Source organism: Synchiropus splendidus, chromosome 8 (assembly GCF_027744825.2).
Source record: "Synchiropus splendidus isolate RoL2022-P1 chromosome 8, RoL_Sspl_1.0, whole genome shotgun sequence".
Lineage (NCBI taxonomy): Eukaryota > Metazoa > Chordata > Actinopteri > Syngnathiformes > Callionymidae > Synchiropus > Synchiropus splendidus.
This window is the reverse complement of record NC_071341.1, coordinates 21947814-21965252: the sequence shown is the minus strand read 5'-3', so window position 1 is coordinate 21965252 and position 17439 is coordinate 21947814. Positions and strand designations below refer to the sequence as shown.

The window sequence follows — 17439 nt, the reverse complement described above, 5'->3', positions numbered from 1 at the left end:
ATGTTAAAGCTGAAACATCCAGTGGTGCCGTCCCTCCGTTCATAACAGTTAGACACATGAGATAGGGAAGTGAAACTTCACAGAGGGTCATTTCACCATTTGATTTTTATTTTCATACAGAAACCCAGAGGCTGTTTCTGGTAAGTCAAGTCGGTCTTTACCGTTGCTCTCCTGGGGAAAGCCCCTCCCTCCTGGCCGCCGAGTCTTCAGGGGGCGGGGCCTGTGCTGGGGGGTGGGGGGTGGTGACTGAGTGCCTTATCAATATCGACGGAAGGATTGATGGCGGCTCACTCAGCAAATGAAGCTTCCACGGGCGGGAATGAGGCCTGGGAATAATGCAGGAGCTGCTCACTTGCTGTGGATAGAAATGAGCCTTCCAGGACGCGAGAGATGCAAGTCCAGAGCTGTTCTCTCGTCTCAGTAGTCCAGATATATGAGACCTAAAGCGACAAGCGTTGATTTATTTTGAAGCATTTCTGACCAAATATTTGCTACCAAGTGCTCTACAGGCAGACGTGAACAGGCGGCGGTGAGGTCACATGACTTCCAGGAGCAACAAGACTCAGACTTGGAAGAGTGAGATCTTTTCCTGTGGAGAACGCTGAACATCACTTCTGCACCAGTTTCCCAACCCCTGGACCTGACTTCCTCCATGAACCTCCCTCCCTCCTTCCTCCCCCCACCTCCTCCTCCTCCTCCTTGCGTCATTCTTTCAGTTTGGTCTCCTCGCTGTAGCACGCTCGGGTCTTTCCTTCCAGCTGTGGCTGCTTCATCCCCTCACTGGACTGGACGCTCATGATTTTTGCCTCATTTTGACGGGTGTCCTGGAGAGGAGGGAAGGTCGCGGGGCTGAGTGTGGACTTGACCTCTGGACGTGACGTAAGGCGACTCTCCTCTGACGGGCAGGAACAGGTGAGGCATGTTTCTCATGTTTCAAGTCCAGAAAAGGCTCCGGCTGCTCTCAGGCCACTTGCTCTCCTCCACACACACACACGAGTGCAGGAATGCAGCGGTGGAGCGGAGCACAGCTGCGGTGTGTTGGGAGGCAGCTGCCAAACATAAATAACAGGGATCACTTCAGACTTCCTCCCTCATGCTTTTTAAAAAAAAAATCTTGTGCGATGTCTGTGTTATAGCAACGCGAGCGAGTGGAGTTGACAGTCCAGCAAACACATAGTTGGCTGAGGGAGGCGTGTTGAAAACAGAGCCGCGGCGCTGACAGTGTTTAACAAATCCGGCATCGCAACCTGAGGATGATATAACACACATCGATCACAGACAAACACTCGGTAGGAGATGAACAAACTTTCCACAGCAGCGAGTCGCTGGCTCGGGCCGGCTGAGACGGTGAGTAATTCAAGAGCCGGTGAATAATTTAAGGAGGGAAAACATCAGTTCCACAACTCGCATGAGAAATGGAGTGGGCGAACAAAAAAAAAAACCCCGAGTGACTGTGTTCCCTCGGGCTATGGCAGTAGGCCACATTTTAACTGTGGTCAAGCAGTAAAAAATAAAATAAAATAAAATAAAATAAAATAAAATAAAATATGGGATTTTAATAAAATTGTCTTAAATTATGGCTACATTTTGACGACACAGATTAAGTAAATTAAATTAAAATATTGAAATGTGCCACAAAAATGAACAAATATAAACAAACCAAAAATATTAAATAAATAAAGGGAAAAACAAAAAATTCAGATTTTTAATTTTTCATATTTTTAGTTCATTATGCATTGACATTATGAAAGAGTAAAGCGTTTGAAGGAAAAAAGGGGATTAGTACATAGCCTCTTTTCACCGCCTGATTTAATTTGCCAATAACAACATGAAAGAAATAATAATGGTGAAAAAACATAATAAAAAATTGATTATGAAACAGAATTAAATTTTTTATGTGGTGTGTGAAATAGTTTTTTCATTCTTGCTATTGTTTAAATGAATACATATTAATTTAAAAAATAATCTATATAAAATATATATATATTATATAGATTATTTTAAAAATTAATATGTATATATATTTTATATAGATTCATTTTAAAATTAATATGTATTCATTTAAACAATAGCAAGAATTAAAAAATAATTTCACACACCACATAAAAAATGTAATTCTGTTTTATAATCCATTTTATATATATATATATATATATATATATATGTAGAGAGAGAGAGAGAAACACCCCAGGTGCACGTAGACCGTACACATTAACTCATCATCGGCGTATAAAGTTGACATTCACTGGTAAAAGTCGTTTACTGGTAAAAGTTTATTAGCGCAGCAACACACAGAGCCATTATCATCTCCAGCAAATGGCTTCCCAGTGATGGAGTCTGGATGGGCCTGAGCATCTCTGTCCAGCAGTTAATGGCATCAGACGCTTCCTGAGACCATAAACAGCAGCGCAGGAGCCGAACACGGAGAGGACGGTGTTTCCGTCCCTGCGAGGAACAAACCACAATGGCAGGGTTTTTTTTTCCTCTGGAAATTGATCGTAACAAATGTTTCGTTTCCTCGGGTAAAAAAACGTGGTGTGACACAGTGACCCCCAGTGGAGCCCTGTCAAGTCCTGCCGAGCGCCACGTTTGGCTCCTATGATATTTCAACATGCAAAGCAAAGCACACCCATCCAACAGTCCAAAACTCAACCATCATGCGCTGCAGGTGTCGACAGCAGCGGATGCTCCAAAGTTCAAATGGCGCGTGTGTTTCTGATTTAAGGAAACTCAGAGTTAATCCTCTCCTCCTGAGCTCTGGCCCCTCTGAGGTTGAGCTCCACGCCTGTGATCGATGTAGTTATCGATCACAGATATTGATTTGGTCTTGAGAGATTTAAACGTCTCTTTCATGGGGCTGTTGTGGCTCTGGGACGATACTTTCCAGGACAGATTTGCTGCGTACGGACGAATGTAAAATGAAATCACATCAAAGTTCACAGAGGAAGAAAGGGTTTGTCACAAAAAGACATTAAAAATACAAAAAATATTTCATTTTAAAAATGTTTTTTTAGTTTTCACGAGCGTTGTTCCTGCTCATAAAAGTGAGCCAGTCAACTCAAACGTGTGAATGAAGCGCGAGCGGCCGTGAAAAGGGAAGCGAAGGCGTGAGGTGGCTCATAACCGCATGCTGCTGAAGGCCACTTCTGTGTGCACAGAAGCAACTGGCTCTTCAGCCCCACCAGGTCTCTCACGGCGCAGAGCCAGGCCGAGGCTTCACCTGCCTGTGAGCAGTGGTAAAGAGGCCCCAGGTTCACGCGGCTGACAGGAAGAGCCATGAGAGGAAGGAGACGATGGCGGTTGAGCTGCATAGATACAGAAGGCGGCAGCTGCGTACGTGCGCTGGGTTTATGGCAGGGAACTTCCCTCACTCTCTCGACCCTCTTTTATTTTCACTTATGTTTTGCACTTGACAACACAGTCATTTTCCACCTCAAACACTCCCAGGTGAGTCACGCACTTGTACTGTAGTGAGCAGGACCCGTCGGCTCAGACTCGTCCATGAAATATTAGGACTGAGAAGCCACATCGGCGGATCACTGCCGATCAGACCTTGTGATGTGAGCGCCACGTTCTCCGCCCATTTGGAATAATGGAGGTGAAATGATGAGAGGCACCTGAGAACATGCTCTGCAGCAGGAGCCGGGTGACCACAAAATAGGATGAGGGCCACCAGGGGCCGCGCCTGGAGCTTCAGACGTGAAAATAGCTCTGGTCCTGCAGGGGCCGCGGTGGGGACAGAGTCTCAGACCGGCAGGAGGTCAGGACCTGTCCGCTCCACTTCCATGTGGCTGAAGTGCTGGTCATCTGAGGTGAGAGTTTAAAGGTCAGTCCACTGGAGGGCGGAGATCATCCGCTTAGCTGTGACCTGTGGCCCCAGGTCCAACTCCCACGCAGCCCCTCTGAGACGGAACAGCACGGTCATGAACACTGTACATGAAAAGAAAGCAGTTGAGTAAAAACAGATCAATAACCGTGTGAGTAACATGTACTCCAGTCATCCTAACTGAGTAAAGTACTTGAGGAGAAAAACGTTGGAATGAGATAGTGATGGAATAGATACATAGGTGAGTTATAATACTGAATTTGGACTAAAATAGTAATGAGTATTTTCTTTAATAAATGAAAAAAAAGATATATATTATTATATATAATATATTTATATTATATATTTTAATATATATATAATATTAAAATATGAACTTGTGGAATATTCAAATTGAGTAAAAAACATACGCGTGGGATTCAAATTTGAGTTAAAACCAAAAAGAATATTTTGTTTAATAAATGAATTTTTCAAAATTATATTAAAAGATTAACTCATGTAAATTCATACAGTAATCCAGTAATCCAAAAAAAACCCACTCTGGATAATACTTGAACACTTTAAAAAGAAATAAAATAAAATAGTATTTAAGTAAAATAAAAAAACATATATTGATTAAAAATCCATACAAATGACAGTCAGATAAAAATGAAAACAGAAAAATACACACTATCGGCCCATCACTAGTTTATATACAGTATATTTATTTGTCTTGTATTGTGTGATAACTTTGACAGACTTCACTAACGGATGCCTTTGATGTTTGTTGTGTGTCTTTGATGTCTCTCGACACGCTGAGCTGTGGGACTGACACACGTGTCCTCTCTCTCTCTCAGGCTCACAGACCCAGGACTGCGAGGAAGCCATGGCGTCGGCGGCGCCCACGGAGCCTCCCATGTGCGTGCGGATCGGGGCGTGGGGCGTCACCGACATCCTCATGTCCGTCGACATCATTGCCTTCATCCTGGGCCTGATGTTCAACGTGCTGACCATCGGCCCCATTTGGCAGCAAGTTCGCAAGAAGAACGTGCTGGGCATCTACCTGCTGAACCTGGCGCTGTCCGACCTGCTCTTCATCGTCACCCTCCCCTTCTGGATCAACTACTACAACATGGACCACAACTGGAAGCTGGGTGTGCCTCTCTGCAGCGTGGTGGGCTTCTTCTTCTACTCCAACATGTACATCAGCATCTACCTGCTGTGCTGCATCTCCGTGGACCGCTGCCTGGTGGTCATGTTCCCGCTGCGCTCCAAGACCCGGCGCACGGCGCGCCTGGCCTGGGCGCAGTGCGCCGCCGTCTACACGCTGGTGGTGGTGTCCCACATCTTTGTTCTGGTCTTCGACAACCTCCCCGACGCCCACGACGACACCAAAGCCAACGACCGCTGCTACGAGACCTACCCCATGGAGAGGCCGGTAGCCACCTTCAACGTGGTGCGCGTCTGCCTGGGCTTCTTCCTGCCGCTGATGGTGCTGGCGCTCAGCTACTGGAAGATCCTGGCCCGGGTGGGCCAGAGCCCCGGCATGAGCGCCACGGTCAAGAGGAAGGTGCGCCTGCTCTCCTGCGGAGTCATCGGCATCTTCTCCATCTGCTTCGCCCCGTACCACGTGCTGCTGCTGGCGCGCTCGCTGGCCTTCTTCCTCAGTGAGGACACCGCCCCCGGTGGCAGCTACTGCCAGTTCGAGCAGAGCATGCACTTCCCCTTCTCCTGCTCGCTGGCGCTGTCCACCTTCAACTGCGTGGTGGACCCCGTCCTGTACGTGCTGGTCAGCAACGGGGTCCGCGAGGACATGAAGCAGTTCTGGAGGCGGACCAGGACCAAGGGCGACGCTAGCACGCTACGAACAAACGCCAGCGGCCGGCCCCAGCTAAATGCTAACATCCTGTGATCGTGTGTGTGGCTGCTCCTCCACACACACACTTCCACCCCATCATCCCCACTCACCCCGGCCTCCCCTCACATGGCACCAGAGCACTCTTGTGCTCAGCATCACATGGAGAACACAGTGAGACGGCAAGTGTCATGTGGGTCGGAGTGAAAGTGACGTGTCGACGTGGGCACAGATTGAGCTCAAGTCCTCCTTGTGAGGGCCTTGCCTGCCTTTCAATCTGACCTGGGATCCACTCCAAGGCCAACGCTGAATCTTTGAATCGACTCTCGCAGACTCAGACAGTAGCTTTGCTCCCAAACTATTCCTTTGATGCTTCAACGCAACAACGACCCCCTGCAGAGCTAAAGATTCCAGTCCTGATGTTTGTCTCCGACCGAGGCACAGGTTCCTTTGACTCTGGCAGCTGCCGCCCGTCTTCAAAACCAGTCCACTGAGCTCCGCAGCAGCAGGGTCGTGAAGTACGGCGACACTGTGTGTCGTGGCCTCACTGTCAAACACAGACTTCCTGCTCCACAATAGGAAGAAACACGACTGTAGGAAGTGGTCCAGACCTGCCTGATCTAGTGATGGGCTGGTGAGGCTTCATGAAACAGTCACCTCATTTTCACAGCTCACTAGGTGGCGCTATCTCCTCGAAAATCTTTGGATTTGAACGACCCTTTCAATGAAGCCTCACCTCATTTTCAAACCCACAGCGCCACCTAGTGAGCTCTAAAAATAAGGGCACTGTTTCATGAAGCCTCACTGGCCCATCACTGGCTGCAGATGTGTTTATGAGTGAGTGAGAGTGTGTGTTGATAAAAATTTGTTTTTTTTTCATCCTTAGTAGAGCAGAATGTAGAATGTAGACACACCAAAGTACACAGCAGGCAGGTTTGGTTGGTCTAATTCAGTGGGCTAATTTATGTGGAAGTGGCTGAACATCGCTTGTTCACCTCCCAATATTAAAGCAGCAGATCATGCTAACTCTGATGCTAACCGCTAACCCATGCATTTAGCCGCGAGGGGCTCACTGTTTGTACAAGGGTGTTTGAACAAAGTTCTCAGACACCCTGCGAGTACTTCTGCGCGCCAACGTCTGGACTACTAAATATGAATTTGTTTTTGTTCAGTTTTGAACACATTCTCTGAACTGACGTATTGAAACGGTTCACAATTTAGTTTTGACAGTTTTATCTTGTCAATAACAAACAATTTTAATACAATAATTTATAAACAACTATGTTGTTTGGGTCTGTATAATAAAGCCACACCTTTTGAACCAAAACCAAAAGATATTTCATGAGAATATTTGGGATTGTGTCAAACTTCACTGGTGTCCCAAAACTTTTTCTCTGCAATGGAGCCATTTTTAATGGACGCAGAAGTGATCTCTGCCTGGTCTCGACTGAATTGTCTATGCACTGAAGTGGAATTTGCTGAATTCCACCCATCGACATTGTAAATTGTACAGCCGGGATTAAGCCATTTTTCGGATGTTGTAAATATAGACTGACTCGGACCTGTGCTGGCAACGGACATCACCAGATGCTTCTGAGCTGTTGAAGGCGCTTTGACCTACGATGACCTTCAGGACGATAATACTTTGATGCACGTGAATCACCAGTCCCAGTCTGATCTCATGATCATGGGATGTGTTTTGGATCCGTCCCGGCACCAAGCAGCTGCATGTGAAGGCAGAGCTGGTCCAGACTGCTGTGATGGGCTGGTGAGGCTTCATGAAACAGTGTCCACATCTTCAGAGCTCACTGGATGGTGCTCTCTGCTCTAAACTCTTTGGATTTGAACAACCATTTCAATGAAACCTCACCTCATTTTCAAACCAACAGCGCCACCTGCTGAGCTCTAAAAATAAGCACAATGTTTCATGAAGCCTCACTGGCTCATCACTGGCTGTGCTGCACATGTGTTTATGTGCGGGTGAGAGAGTGTGTGTTAATAAAAATGTGAATATTTCCAATGTTTTTCTTTTTCATCCTAAGTAGAGCAGAACGTAGCGCATGACAGAACAGGATTTTTTATTGACACACCAAAGTACACAGCAGAGGCTGATAAAAGCGATTCACACAGGAAGCAGATGGACATATTTGAAAGATAATCCTATTCAACACGGTTTCCAGAAAAAAGGCTTCTAAGCACTTACTTGGAAAGGACACAGTCAAATCTAATGGAAGAGGGTGGATGTGGCCTGCAGCCGTCAGCTGCCAAGCAACTGACTGCCAAGTAAGGTGAGCGTTAACAGCATGACTGGGCCAGAAAGCAGCGGCACCTCCCTCCGCTCCCAGGTCCCAGCCCCCATTTTAACATTCACTCCGCACGTGCCTTGTTTATGACATGACATATTATCATAATCACCTGCTGAAACACAATGGTCTCATTCATCACACCAGAAAAACAAAGACAGGACTGTGACTCCGGCTGCTAACAAGTGACTCACGGGTGACGGCCGAGCACCGATGACTGCTGCTGATAGAACGGTGGGGTCCATGCTCGGAATATTAACACCTTCATTCACCAGGGTTGGCATCAGACACATGGTGTTTCAGACAGAACTCTTTGTTTCGGAGAAAAGCAGCGGCCCGGGGGCCCCAGGTGGCCCTCCTGAGGTCACTCTCCCCAATGCTTCAGAACTCTTGAGTCAGTTGTCAGGTATTGAATCGGTGTTTACAACAATTTAAAGACATTTCAGTTCATCCTCATGTATTTTTAATCCTCATTACATTATTTTTAAACTATTTACAATTTCTTGCACCTCGTAGTTATGAATAAAAAACATAAAAAAAACCACAAAACTCATCCTTCATAATGTTGTCCTCATATATATATATTTATATATTTAGTTTTTGGGTAAGACGCCATGTGATTATGATGGTTACACAAGTCTCATATAACTTTTATAACACAATTATCAGATGATTGAAATAAGAATTCATTCATACATTCATTCAGTTTTGGAAAATATTCAAACATTTATTTACATTCTTATTTTTTAATACATTTTTTTAGACCACATATAAAATAAAATAATGATAAATTAATTGAGTATATTTCTCATTATGTCACTTCATTAAATATTATTGGATAGCAATTTTATTTATTCATTTTAACTTACAATGTACCTTTGAAAATCTGCAGTAAAATCGTTGGCTTTGAAGAACCATTTCAGTGAAACTTCACTTCATGTTTAAACCAACAGAGCCACCCACTGAGCTCTAAAAATAAGGACACTGTTTCATGAAGCCTCACTGGCCCATCAGTTCCTAGGATCTTCAACATCACAGCAGGTCCGACTGAGCGTGCGTGTTAAAGCTCCAGGACGCACAGATGAGTGTGAGGAGCCACGTCAGACGCTCGGAGCCACGGTTCAGAGAGCGACCACACAGCAGGACACTGACTTCAGCGCCTCTTCAGACCCAAGAGACACAAGACACAAGAGACACCCTGTGAGTACTTCTGCGAGCCAGTGTCTGGACTACTAAATATGAATTTGTTTTTGTTCAGTTGTGAACACATTCTCTGAACTGATATATTGAAACGGTTCACAATTTAGTTTTGACAGTTTTATCTTGTCAACGACAATTTAAATAAAACAAGTTATAAACAACGGTGTTGTTTGTGTCTGCATAATAAAGCCACACCTTCTGAAACCAAAACAAAAGCTCCGTTTGTCAGTTCAGGTCTGAAGACAGTGAGGTTAGGTATCTGGTGAATACAGCGTCAGCCATCTTGAGCCCGAGCATTAGTCATCTCATGCAGATCCTGGCCTTTGTAACAAGGCAGGATCCACCCCACCTTCATGTCTGTTGCCTAGTTCAGTGTCCCAGTGGATGTGAGTCACCCAGCTGCTGCGCTCCCATGAGTCAAGCCTGACCTTCTTCCACATGCCGGGTCAGTCAGGTCCTGGAAACGGACCTGTCCACGGAGGGCCGGGGGTGGCAGGGGCAGAGGAGTCCTCTCAGGTGCAGCCGGACCTTGTTCTGCAGCGAGGCGTAGATGAAGGGGTTGTAGCAGGCGGAGCTCATGGCCACCAGGTGACAGCAGACCTGCACCACGTTGATGTAGCGCTTCCCGATGATGTGGAAGTCTGGATCAAGGTCCAGCAGCAGGTTCAGGACCTGCACGGAGAATCCATAGATTGGTTTAGCTGCGTCACCTGTTTTATTTTGAAAGCTTGTTTCCTGTCACAGAGTCTTGTTCAGTAGTGATGAGCCAGTGAGGCTTCATGAAACAGCGTCCTTATTTAGAGCTCAGTAGGTGGCGCTGTTGGTCTAAAAGTGAGGTGATGTTCCATTGAAATGGTCGGTCAGATCCAGGGATTTTAGAGTTCTGAAGATGAAGACGCTGTTTCATGAAGCTTCATCAGCCCATCACTATTGTTTAGCTTGATCTTGTTCTCAATATAGAGTCCACATTTCCATATTTACATCAGTAAGAGGCAGTTTCTACTGCAGCCATGTGCTCTTCAGTCAGTGTTTACCTTCTGAGCAGTGACTTTATTTACAGATTTATTTTGTTAACTTGCACAGAATATAACTCAACTGCATGTTCAGAGAATATGAGTGTGCAACAGTGAACTATGCAGAATGAAACAGATGAATTGTCGGATTAAACTGAACTAAAAAGTGTGTCCAATTGAAGGGTTTACCAGGTGCTACATGGGCCCGTAACAGTCCTGAAAGCAGCAGTTTCTGCTCCTCGAGACGCAGCAGTGTCTCCACACGTGGCGTGTTTCATGTATGTGCAGCTATAGTGACGTGTCATGCAAGTCTCACACACTGAGTTTGAACAGTTCTGCAAAGAAAATCTGAGGCTCATCTGGGATCTAATGTTGTTTTGCCGCAGCTCATCTGCTGCAGACTTCCTTGGTTAATGATGTGTTGCAGGATATTATCTCCTCCACCCCTCAGGAGGCCAATCTTCCATGAAACGACCATAACGCATCTGAGACCTCGCGGTGTCAGACAGACAGTGAGAGCTACATCTGGCCAGCAGTGAGCTCAGAGATGAGCAGGCGGAGGACTGACCTGCAGGGGCAGCCAGCACAAGGCGAAGGCCAGCACTGAAGCCACCAGCATGGAGAAGGTCTTCCTCCTCCTCTGACTCCAGCGCTGCTGCCCGTGACAGGCCTCGCCGGGCACCGAGTACCTCCTCAGGCTGACGGTGATGCCGTAGTAGGAGATGCTGACGGACAGCAGCGGGATCATGTAGGAGGTGGTGAGAATGAAGCAGGAGTACATCAGCCTGAGGTTGCCACTCTGGGGCCAGAACTCCTCGCACACCACCAGGTCCATGCCGCTGGGCCGCAGGTCCAGGTAGCGCGTGTAGAGGGAGGGGGGCGCGGCCAGAGCCAGGGATAGGAGCCAGATACCCAGGGTCACCGCGCCACATCCAGAGACGGAGATCCTCCTCCGGACAGGGTGAGCTGGAGAGGAGCGGAGGAGGAAAGTCAAGTCAGCTGACTGAGACCAGTTTGTAACTGAAGAAAAGGAACCGTTCCATGTCCTTGGTATATGTCGCAACGTATGACCATCAATGATATAATAGTTTTTGTTTTAATTTAGTTTGGATTTGGATTGTAGATGTTAGTAGTGATGGGCCGATGGGGCTTCATGAAACAGTGTCATTATTTTTAGAGCAGATTAAAATGGTTGGCCAAGTCCAAAGATTTCAGTGCACCAAGCGCCATCTAGTGGCTCAGAAAATGAGGACACTGTTTCATGAAGCCTCACTGGCCCATCACTAGATGTTAGTTTCAATGAGTTTTTAGAGCGGGTCGGGTGAGTTTCACTTGCTTGGTTTCAGTTTAGTTTCATTAGTTTAGGTTATTATTGTTTTTGTTTTCCTTCAATATGGGGCACTGGAACAAGACTGAAGATTGAAATAGTCAGTTACAAAAACTCAAAAAATATGACACCATGTAAAAAAGACATGATGTTTGGAAACATGAGGCTTTTGCCCAACTAAAACCATCGCGCCAGTCAGTGATGTCAGGTTGTCAACACAAGTGACATCACAGACTCGACAGCTGTCTCAAAACCAGCCGATCCAAAAGTAGATTTTAAATCATCTCAAAATGCTTCTTTGTGAAATAAATAAAGATGAAAAGGAAGGACTTGTTTACCGTAATTTTTGTTTGTTTATTGACAGTTTCAGTGATTTACTGTCTCATGAAAAACCTTTATCTCTTATTATATTTATCAAAAATGATTTACAATTCTAGTTTTTCATTACTTTCTGTTAACTCCAATGACCTTGGCGATCATGTGACTGTGAACTTGGCGAGGTAATGGGCTCACAGGTAACTATATATATATATATATATATATATATATATATATATATATATATATATATACAGATGGTGGCCACCTCACTCCCTCCATCTTATCAGGAATTGCAGCCTGGTAAAAAAGTGTCTGTCTGAGAGTGAGCTTCCACTCACCTACGACAACGTAGCGATCCACGGCAATGGCGGTGAGGGACAGCACGGAGGCGAAGACGGTGGCGCACTGCAGCAGAGGGATCAGGTGGCACATGGGTCTTCCGAAGGCCCAGCCCCGACTGTCAAAGGCGTAAGACATGGTCAGCGGGACGCAGGTCAGGCACATCAGCAGGTCGCCGGCCGCCAGGTTGCCAATGAAAAAGTTGGTGGCGTTGTGGAGCTTCTTGTCTGCCAGGATGCAGGTGAGCAGAAAGGCGTTCCCCACGCTGGCCACCACCATGACCAGGCAGTAGAGAGGCAGGAAAAGCGGCTTGAAACGGAGAAGGAGTTCCATCCCCACGAACATGCCGAGTGGGTCGGAGCTGTTGAGGCCGTGACCGGTGACGCCTTCTGTGCTCAACACCTCTGCATGCTGACTGCTGTTGGCCAAGACCTCCGCCGCGTATGGCTCCATCCCTGCTGAGACAAGCAGCAGACATCTGAACACCTTGGTTCCCAACGTGACATCATCTGAATACCCAGCTGCAAAATTCAGTTCAATAAGGCTCAACCTTTTCTTTGAAGGCATCTCCTCCTAACACCAGCACTTGGTTGTGCGCGCCCTCGACTATGAAGCTCCCTGCGACGACCAAGTGAAGTGACTGACGTCCCTCAGAACTGGGATGACACTTGATGATGTCACGCATAAAGACAGCGTGTCATTGTCTGCCGTGCTGTGTTTTGTTTGCTGCATCTCCAGTGTTGGAGACAATGGTTTGGAAATGGCAGCTCCAACGTTTCTGCAGCCTCTTGCATCGGTGCTGATCATCTCACCTGGTTTGGTGAACCAACGGAGAAGAAATGGGCGGAGCCTATGTTGCGGCGATAGATGTGTCAGAGGTGTGAGGATGCTAACGTTAGCCTGGATGCTAGCCCACTGTTGTTTGTTCAGAAGAAGTAAAAACCTACTGTTGAACATCCATGTTGTATTGTTCATGTTGTGGGACACGGTGGAGGATTTGGCCCGCTGACGTGTGACACCAGAGAAAGTCAACAAAGGGAAGAGTGGTCCTGGCTACTAACACGTCCCTGTTGTCCTGTCCAACATTGTTTTGAAATCAAGTCCTTTGGTCTCCTGGACATCTCTCCACACTTCATATTCCCACTTGGTTTCAAGTCACCCCCGGAGCTCCCTGGGTTTGAAGGCACCATTTCAAGTGGTGAACGGCCAGTGAGGAGGAGTGGGACACACCACACTGACACGTGACGCGCAGAGCCCAGTGTTAGGGTGAGAGATGGGACACAGCCCAAGTCCCGGGACAGGATCCCAGTGAGTCCCTGACTATGCAAAAACTCCCTCCATTTCTCTGGAATAGCTAATATGCCCTCACTGTTACCGACATTTTCCACAGCCAGACTTCATCTGCACCCATGGAATCATCAGCTGATCCCTCCACAAAATTATTTTTGACAAGTGGAGTGACACTCTGGAGTTGGAGGCAATATATTTCCAGTTATTTCATCTGTTGCTTTGAAGATCCAGCGGAAGGCACAGCGGTGTGTGTGTGAGCAGGTGTGTGTGTTGCAGTCTCTCAATCGCTTTTAATGTCACTCTTTCTTCCACGGTGAATTCACTCTTTCTGAGGTTGCAGTTTCACCCAAAGCCACCGACAAATGTCCCCTGTTGGTGGATGGGAACTTTCATGAGCGAGGGCCACACAAGCCACGTTCACGCCAGGACTCCCTGAAGTGGCCGCTGCTTGTTTCCCTGCCACCTATGACGCCATCGTTTCCTGACCAAACCTTTCACATGTGCAGAGTGAAGAATCCTTTCCTGACACCTGAGTTTAGACAACAAACACGGACGTCCACGGGTTCAGGTGTCAGTCAGTGTCACTTCTTCAAAGCTGTACAGATCTAATTGTGGCGATGGGTCAGTGGAGGTTTTGAGGTCCCAGTTGGTCTCACAGATTATTTGACAGCTTGGATGGAGCCCTTCCTTGGTAACGGCGTTGCCATGGCCTCTGTGGAAGGCAGTCGGTCTGTGCTGCTAATATGTACGCCGTGATGAGAATTAAGGATCCTCAATCGGCAGGAACTGACCCTGCCTCACAAAGTCCATTAACATTTGGACAAATGCGTGGGTTTTTCTTTTTGCTTGTTTGTATTTAGGATTCCAGCTCTGAAGCTCTGGAAGGCAGCTATTGATTCTGACAGAGGAGATATAGAAAAATGTCACTGTCAGAAGGCACCTTTACGCCTCTGTACATGAATGTTGAGGCCATTGATGGGCCAGTGAGGCTTTATGAAACAGTGTCTGTAATTTTAGAGCTCAGTAGGTGGCGCTGTTGGTTTAAAAATGAGGTGAGGTTTCATCGAACTGGTTGGTCAAATCCAAAGATTTCAGTGCACCAAGTGCCATTTAGTGGGCTCAGAAAACGATACCACTGTTTCGTGAAGCCTCACCAGCCCATCACTACTATCAAGCGAAGAGGCGACGTGTGGAGCCTCTCACAGCTGAGGCGCTGCCCTCAACCCTCTCAGCGTCGAGGTCTCCGCTGCAACAGACTGCAGCTGCGGAGTCGCCTCACCCTCGTCTCAAAGTTTCCAGAGTCCAGCCAGTTTAAATGTCCATCAGAAGCAGAGATCTTCTCCTCACCTCTCCACACTCTCCCTCTCATGACTGGCTCTCAGACAAATCAGAATCTCACCGCACAGACTTTCTCTGCTTCAGCTCCACTACATGCTCGCAATTGTTAATTTTTGACCTTTTATTTTTTTATCTTTCGCCCGTTGATGGTCATCAATAACATTCTGTTGAGAGATAAGATTTTGTGGGCATCAGACTGATGCTTCATTCAGAAACAACACAACAATATTCTGCACTATAATGTTCTGTTTTACAGCACAAAAACAAATGACCATCGGACATTTTGCTCTGCCATTCATAAACCAGCTGGTTACAGGTAAAAAAAAAAAGCTCCTACCTGCTTCAAATTCCTGACTGAGTTGGCTGAATCGACCTCTTCATCCAGATTTCTCCGTGAAATAATTCATTGTAGCCATCCTGACTCCCGTGTGGAGGCTGCGAGACGCTCGGCAGACGGCGGCGTGGTGGAGGGTGGGAGAATGAAAAGAGAAAAAAGATCTATATAACCCCACTCCCTCGATCTGTAACACCTCCCCCTTGTGTTCCGTCATGTTGTCACACACTGCTACAAATGAATGAAGTCACAACCGGTGATGATGCTTCCCTGCCATCTCAGGGAGAACAGTGTGAATTTAAAACGCCATGATACCAGAGGTTTAGAAAGGAAATTAGGAGACGGAAAAGCAGCCCACTGGCAGTCACTTTGTCATGGTCCTCCAGGGCAAAAATAAGCACTTGAGTTTCGTCTTTCACAAAAGTGTCCCAGTCAGTCACTTCTCCGTGAAAACCATTGTCACATTCCACTGAGTCCAACTCTCCTCAAGCGCTCCTCCTGGTCACAGCAGCCCTCGTGGCTAATTGTTCACCTCAGCGGCGACTGCTCAATAGAAAACACGGCACTCTGTGGAATGAGGCGATTCAGGCGACGCCATACCTGATGTGAGGGGGGAAAGAAAGGAAGGGAACACAAGACGCAGAGAGAGAAAAGGCTGGGAGTGAGTGTGAACGAGCCTTTTTGTTTGAATACATTTCTTCCTTCCGTCAGAACTGGTGAGTGGAGGAAACACTCCAAGATCCACTCCAATCCACAGTCTTTCTTACTGACTGGAAGTGCAAAAAAAAGTTCAGTTTGTCAGCGCATGCTTCAATGGAGGCAGTTGTTTTCAGTTTTTATTTCTAGTTTTTCCCTAAATTCGGTTGGACGTCTGTCCTTCTCCTCCTTCCTCACGTTCACGCTCCTCTGTTTTCCCAGCAGTGAACCTTCAGACACCTGTGATAAAGAGACTGGTGCTCTGAGGGCGGCTCCCACAGAATCACCGGGAGCCCAGACTTCCCAGGACATCAGTGTCACACGGCACGAGAGGAAATTGATCAAGGCCGAGGAAAGGGCTCCAAGATGAAAAACGGAGTTGTTTCTCCCTCTCGGCTGCTGTGAGTCACTTTTATGGATCCCGAGTCCAAAATGACCACCATTATGCTCTGGCATATTGACATGGGCTTCTGAAGCCTCCCTGCCTCATGTGGACTGCTTTGTTTGCATCGTGTATACTGAATATGAGTTTGGAGGTCGACCACGAAGAAATCTCCCTGGGCAGCGATACGGAACAAATAGCTCCCCGAAATCTCACAGGGAGCCATTTTATTTTCATGACAGTAAACGCAGCACATCTCACAGGAAAGGTGGGACATGTTGAGGGTTGTCTAGTGGACTTTTGTGTCCCGGGTGACACAGTCGAATGAAGAGAAATCCCATTGTGTTGTAGTCAAGACCACACCACCCGAGACCAAAACATTGTAGAGAGTGGGACATATCAAGACAGAGACAAGACCAAGATATTCGGAGGTCGAGACGAGACCAAGATATTTGGAGGTAGAGACCAGGACAAGACCACGACGGAAAGGACAAGGATGAGACCGAGACTGGGCCAAGATATTTGGAGGTCGAGACCGAGACTGGGCCAAGATATTTGGAGGCAGAGACCAAGACGTGACCAAGATATTTGGAGGCAGAGACCGAGACGTGACCAAGATATTTGGAGGTTGAGACCGAGACAAGACCAAGATATTTGGAGGACGAGACCAAGACAGGACCAAGATATATGGAGGTTGCGACTGAGACGTGACCAAGATATTTGGAGGTTGAGACCGAGACAAGACCAAGATATTTGGAGGTCGAGACTGAGACAAGAGCAAGATATTTGGAGGTCGAGACTGAGACAAGAGCAAGAAATTTGGAGGTCCAGACCGAGACGAGACCAAGATATTTGGAGGTTGAGACAGAGACAAGAGCAAGATATTTGGAGGTCGAGATCGAGACAATAGCAAGATATTTGAGGGTCAAGACTGAGACAAGAGCAAGATATTTGGAGGTCGAGACTGAGACAAGAGCAAGATGTTTGGAGGTCGAGACTGAGACAAGAGCAAGATGTTTGGAGGTCGAGACCAAGACAAGACCACGATATTTGGAGGTCGAGACCGAGACAGGACCACGATATTTGGGGGTCGAGACCGAGACAAGTGCCAGATGTTTGGAGGTTGGGACTGAGTCAAGAGCAAGATATTTGGAGATGAAGACCATAACCTGGACAACTGGAGCTGGTTTCAGCTGACAGGAGTCTTGGAGCCCTTTCACTTGCTCAGCCATGTTT

General features: G+C 46.9%; 2 protein-coding genes across 2 annotated transcripts; one reads left to right on the top strand and one right to left on the bottom strand.

Moving 5' to 3' along the window:
• Positions 1-691: 691 nt before the first annotated feature.
• On the top strand, positions 692-7642 carry gpr184 (G protein-coupled receptor 184). Its single transcript, XM_053873883.1, has 2 exons — positions 692-912; positions 4663-7642. The coding sequence occupies exon 2, from the start codon at positions 4692-4694 to the stop codon at positions 5715-5717; it is 1026 nt and encodes a 341-aa protein (XP_053729858.1). The 5' UTR covers positions 692-912; positions 4663-4691; the 3' UTR covers positions 5718-7642.
• Positions 7643-8995: 1353 nt separating this feature from the next.
• si:dkey-202l22.3 (7 transmembrane receptor domain-containing protein) lies at positions 8996-15240 on the bottom strand. The gene is made up of 5 exons (XM_053872256.1): positions 15129-15240; positions 12163-12618; positions 10745-11142; positions 9633-9835; positions 8996-9125 (listed from the first exon to the last, which is right to left on the bottom strand). Exons 2-5 carry the CDS (start codon positions 12614-12616, stop codon positions 8996-8998), a joined length of 1185 nt encoding a protein of 394 aa, XP_053728231.1. The 5' UTR covers positions 12617-12618; positions 15129-15240.
• Between the last annotated feature and the right edge of the window lie 2199 nt (positions 15241-17439).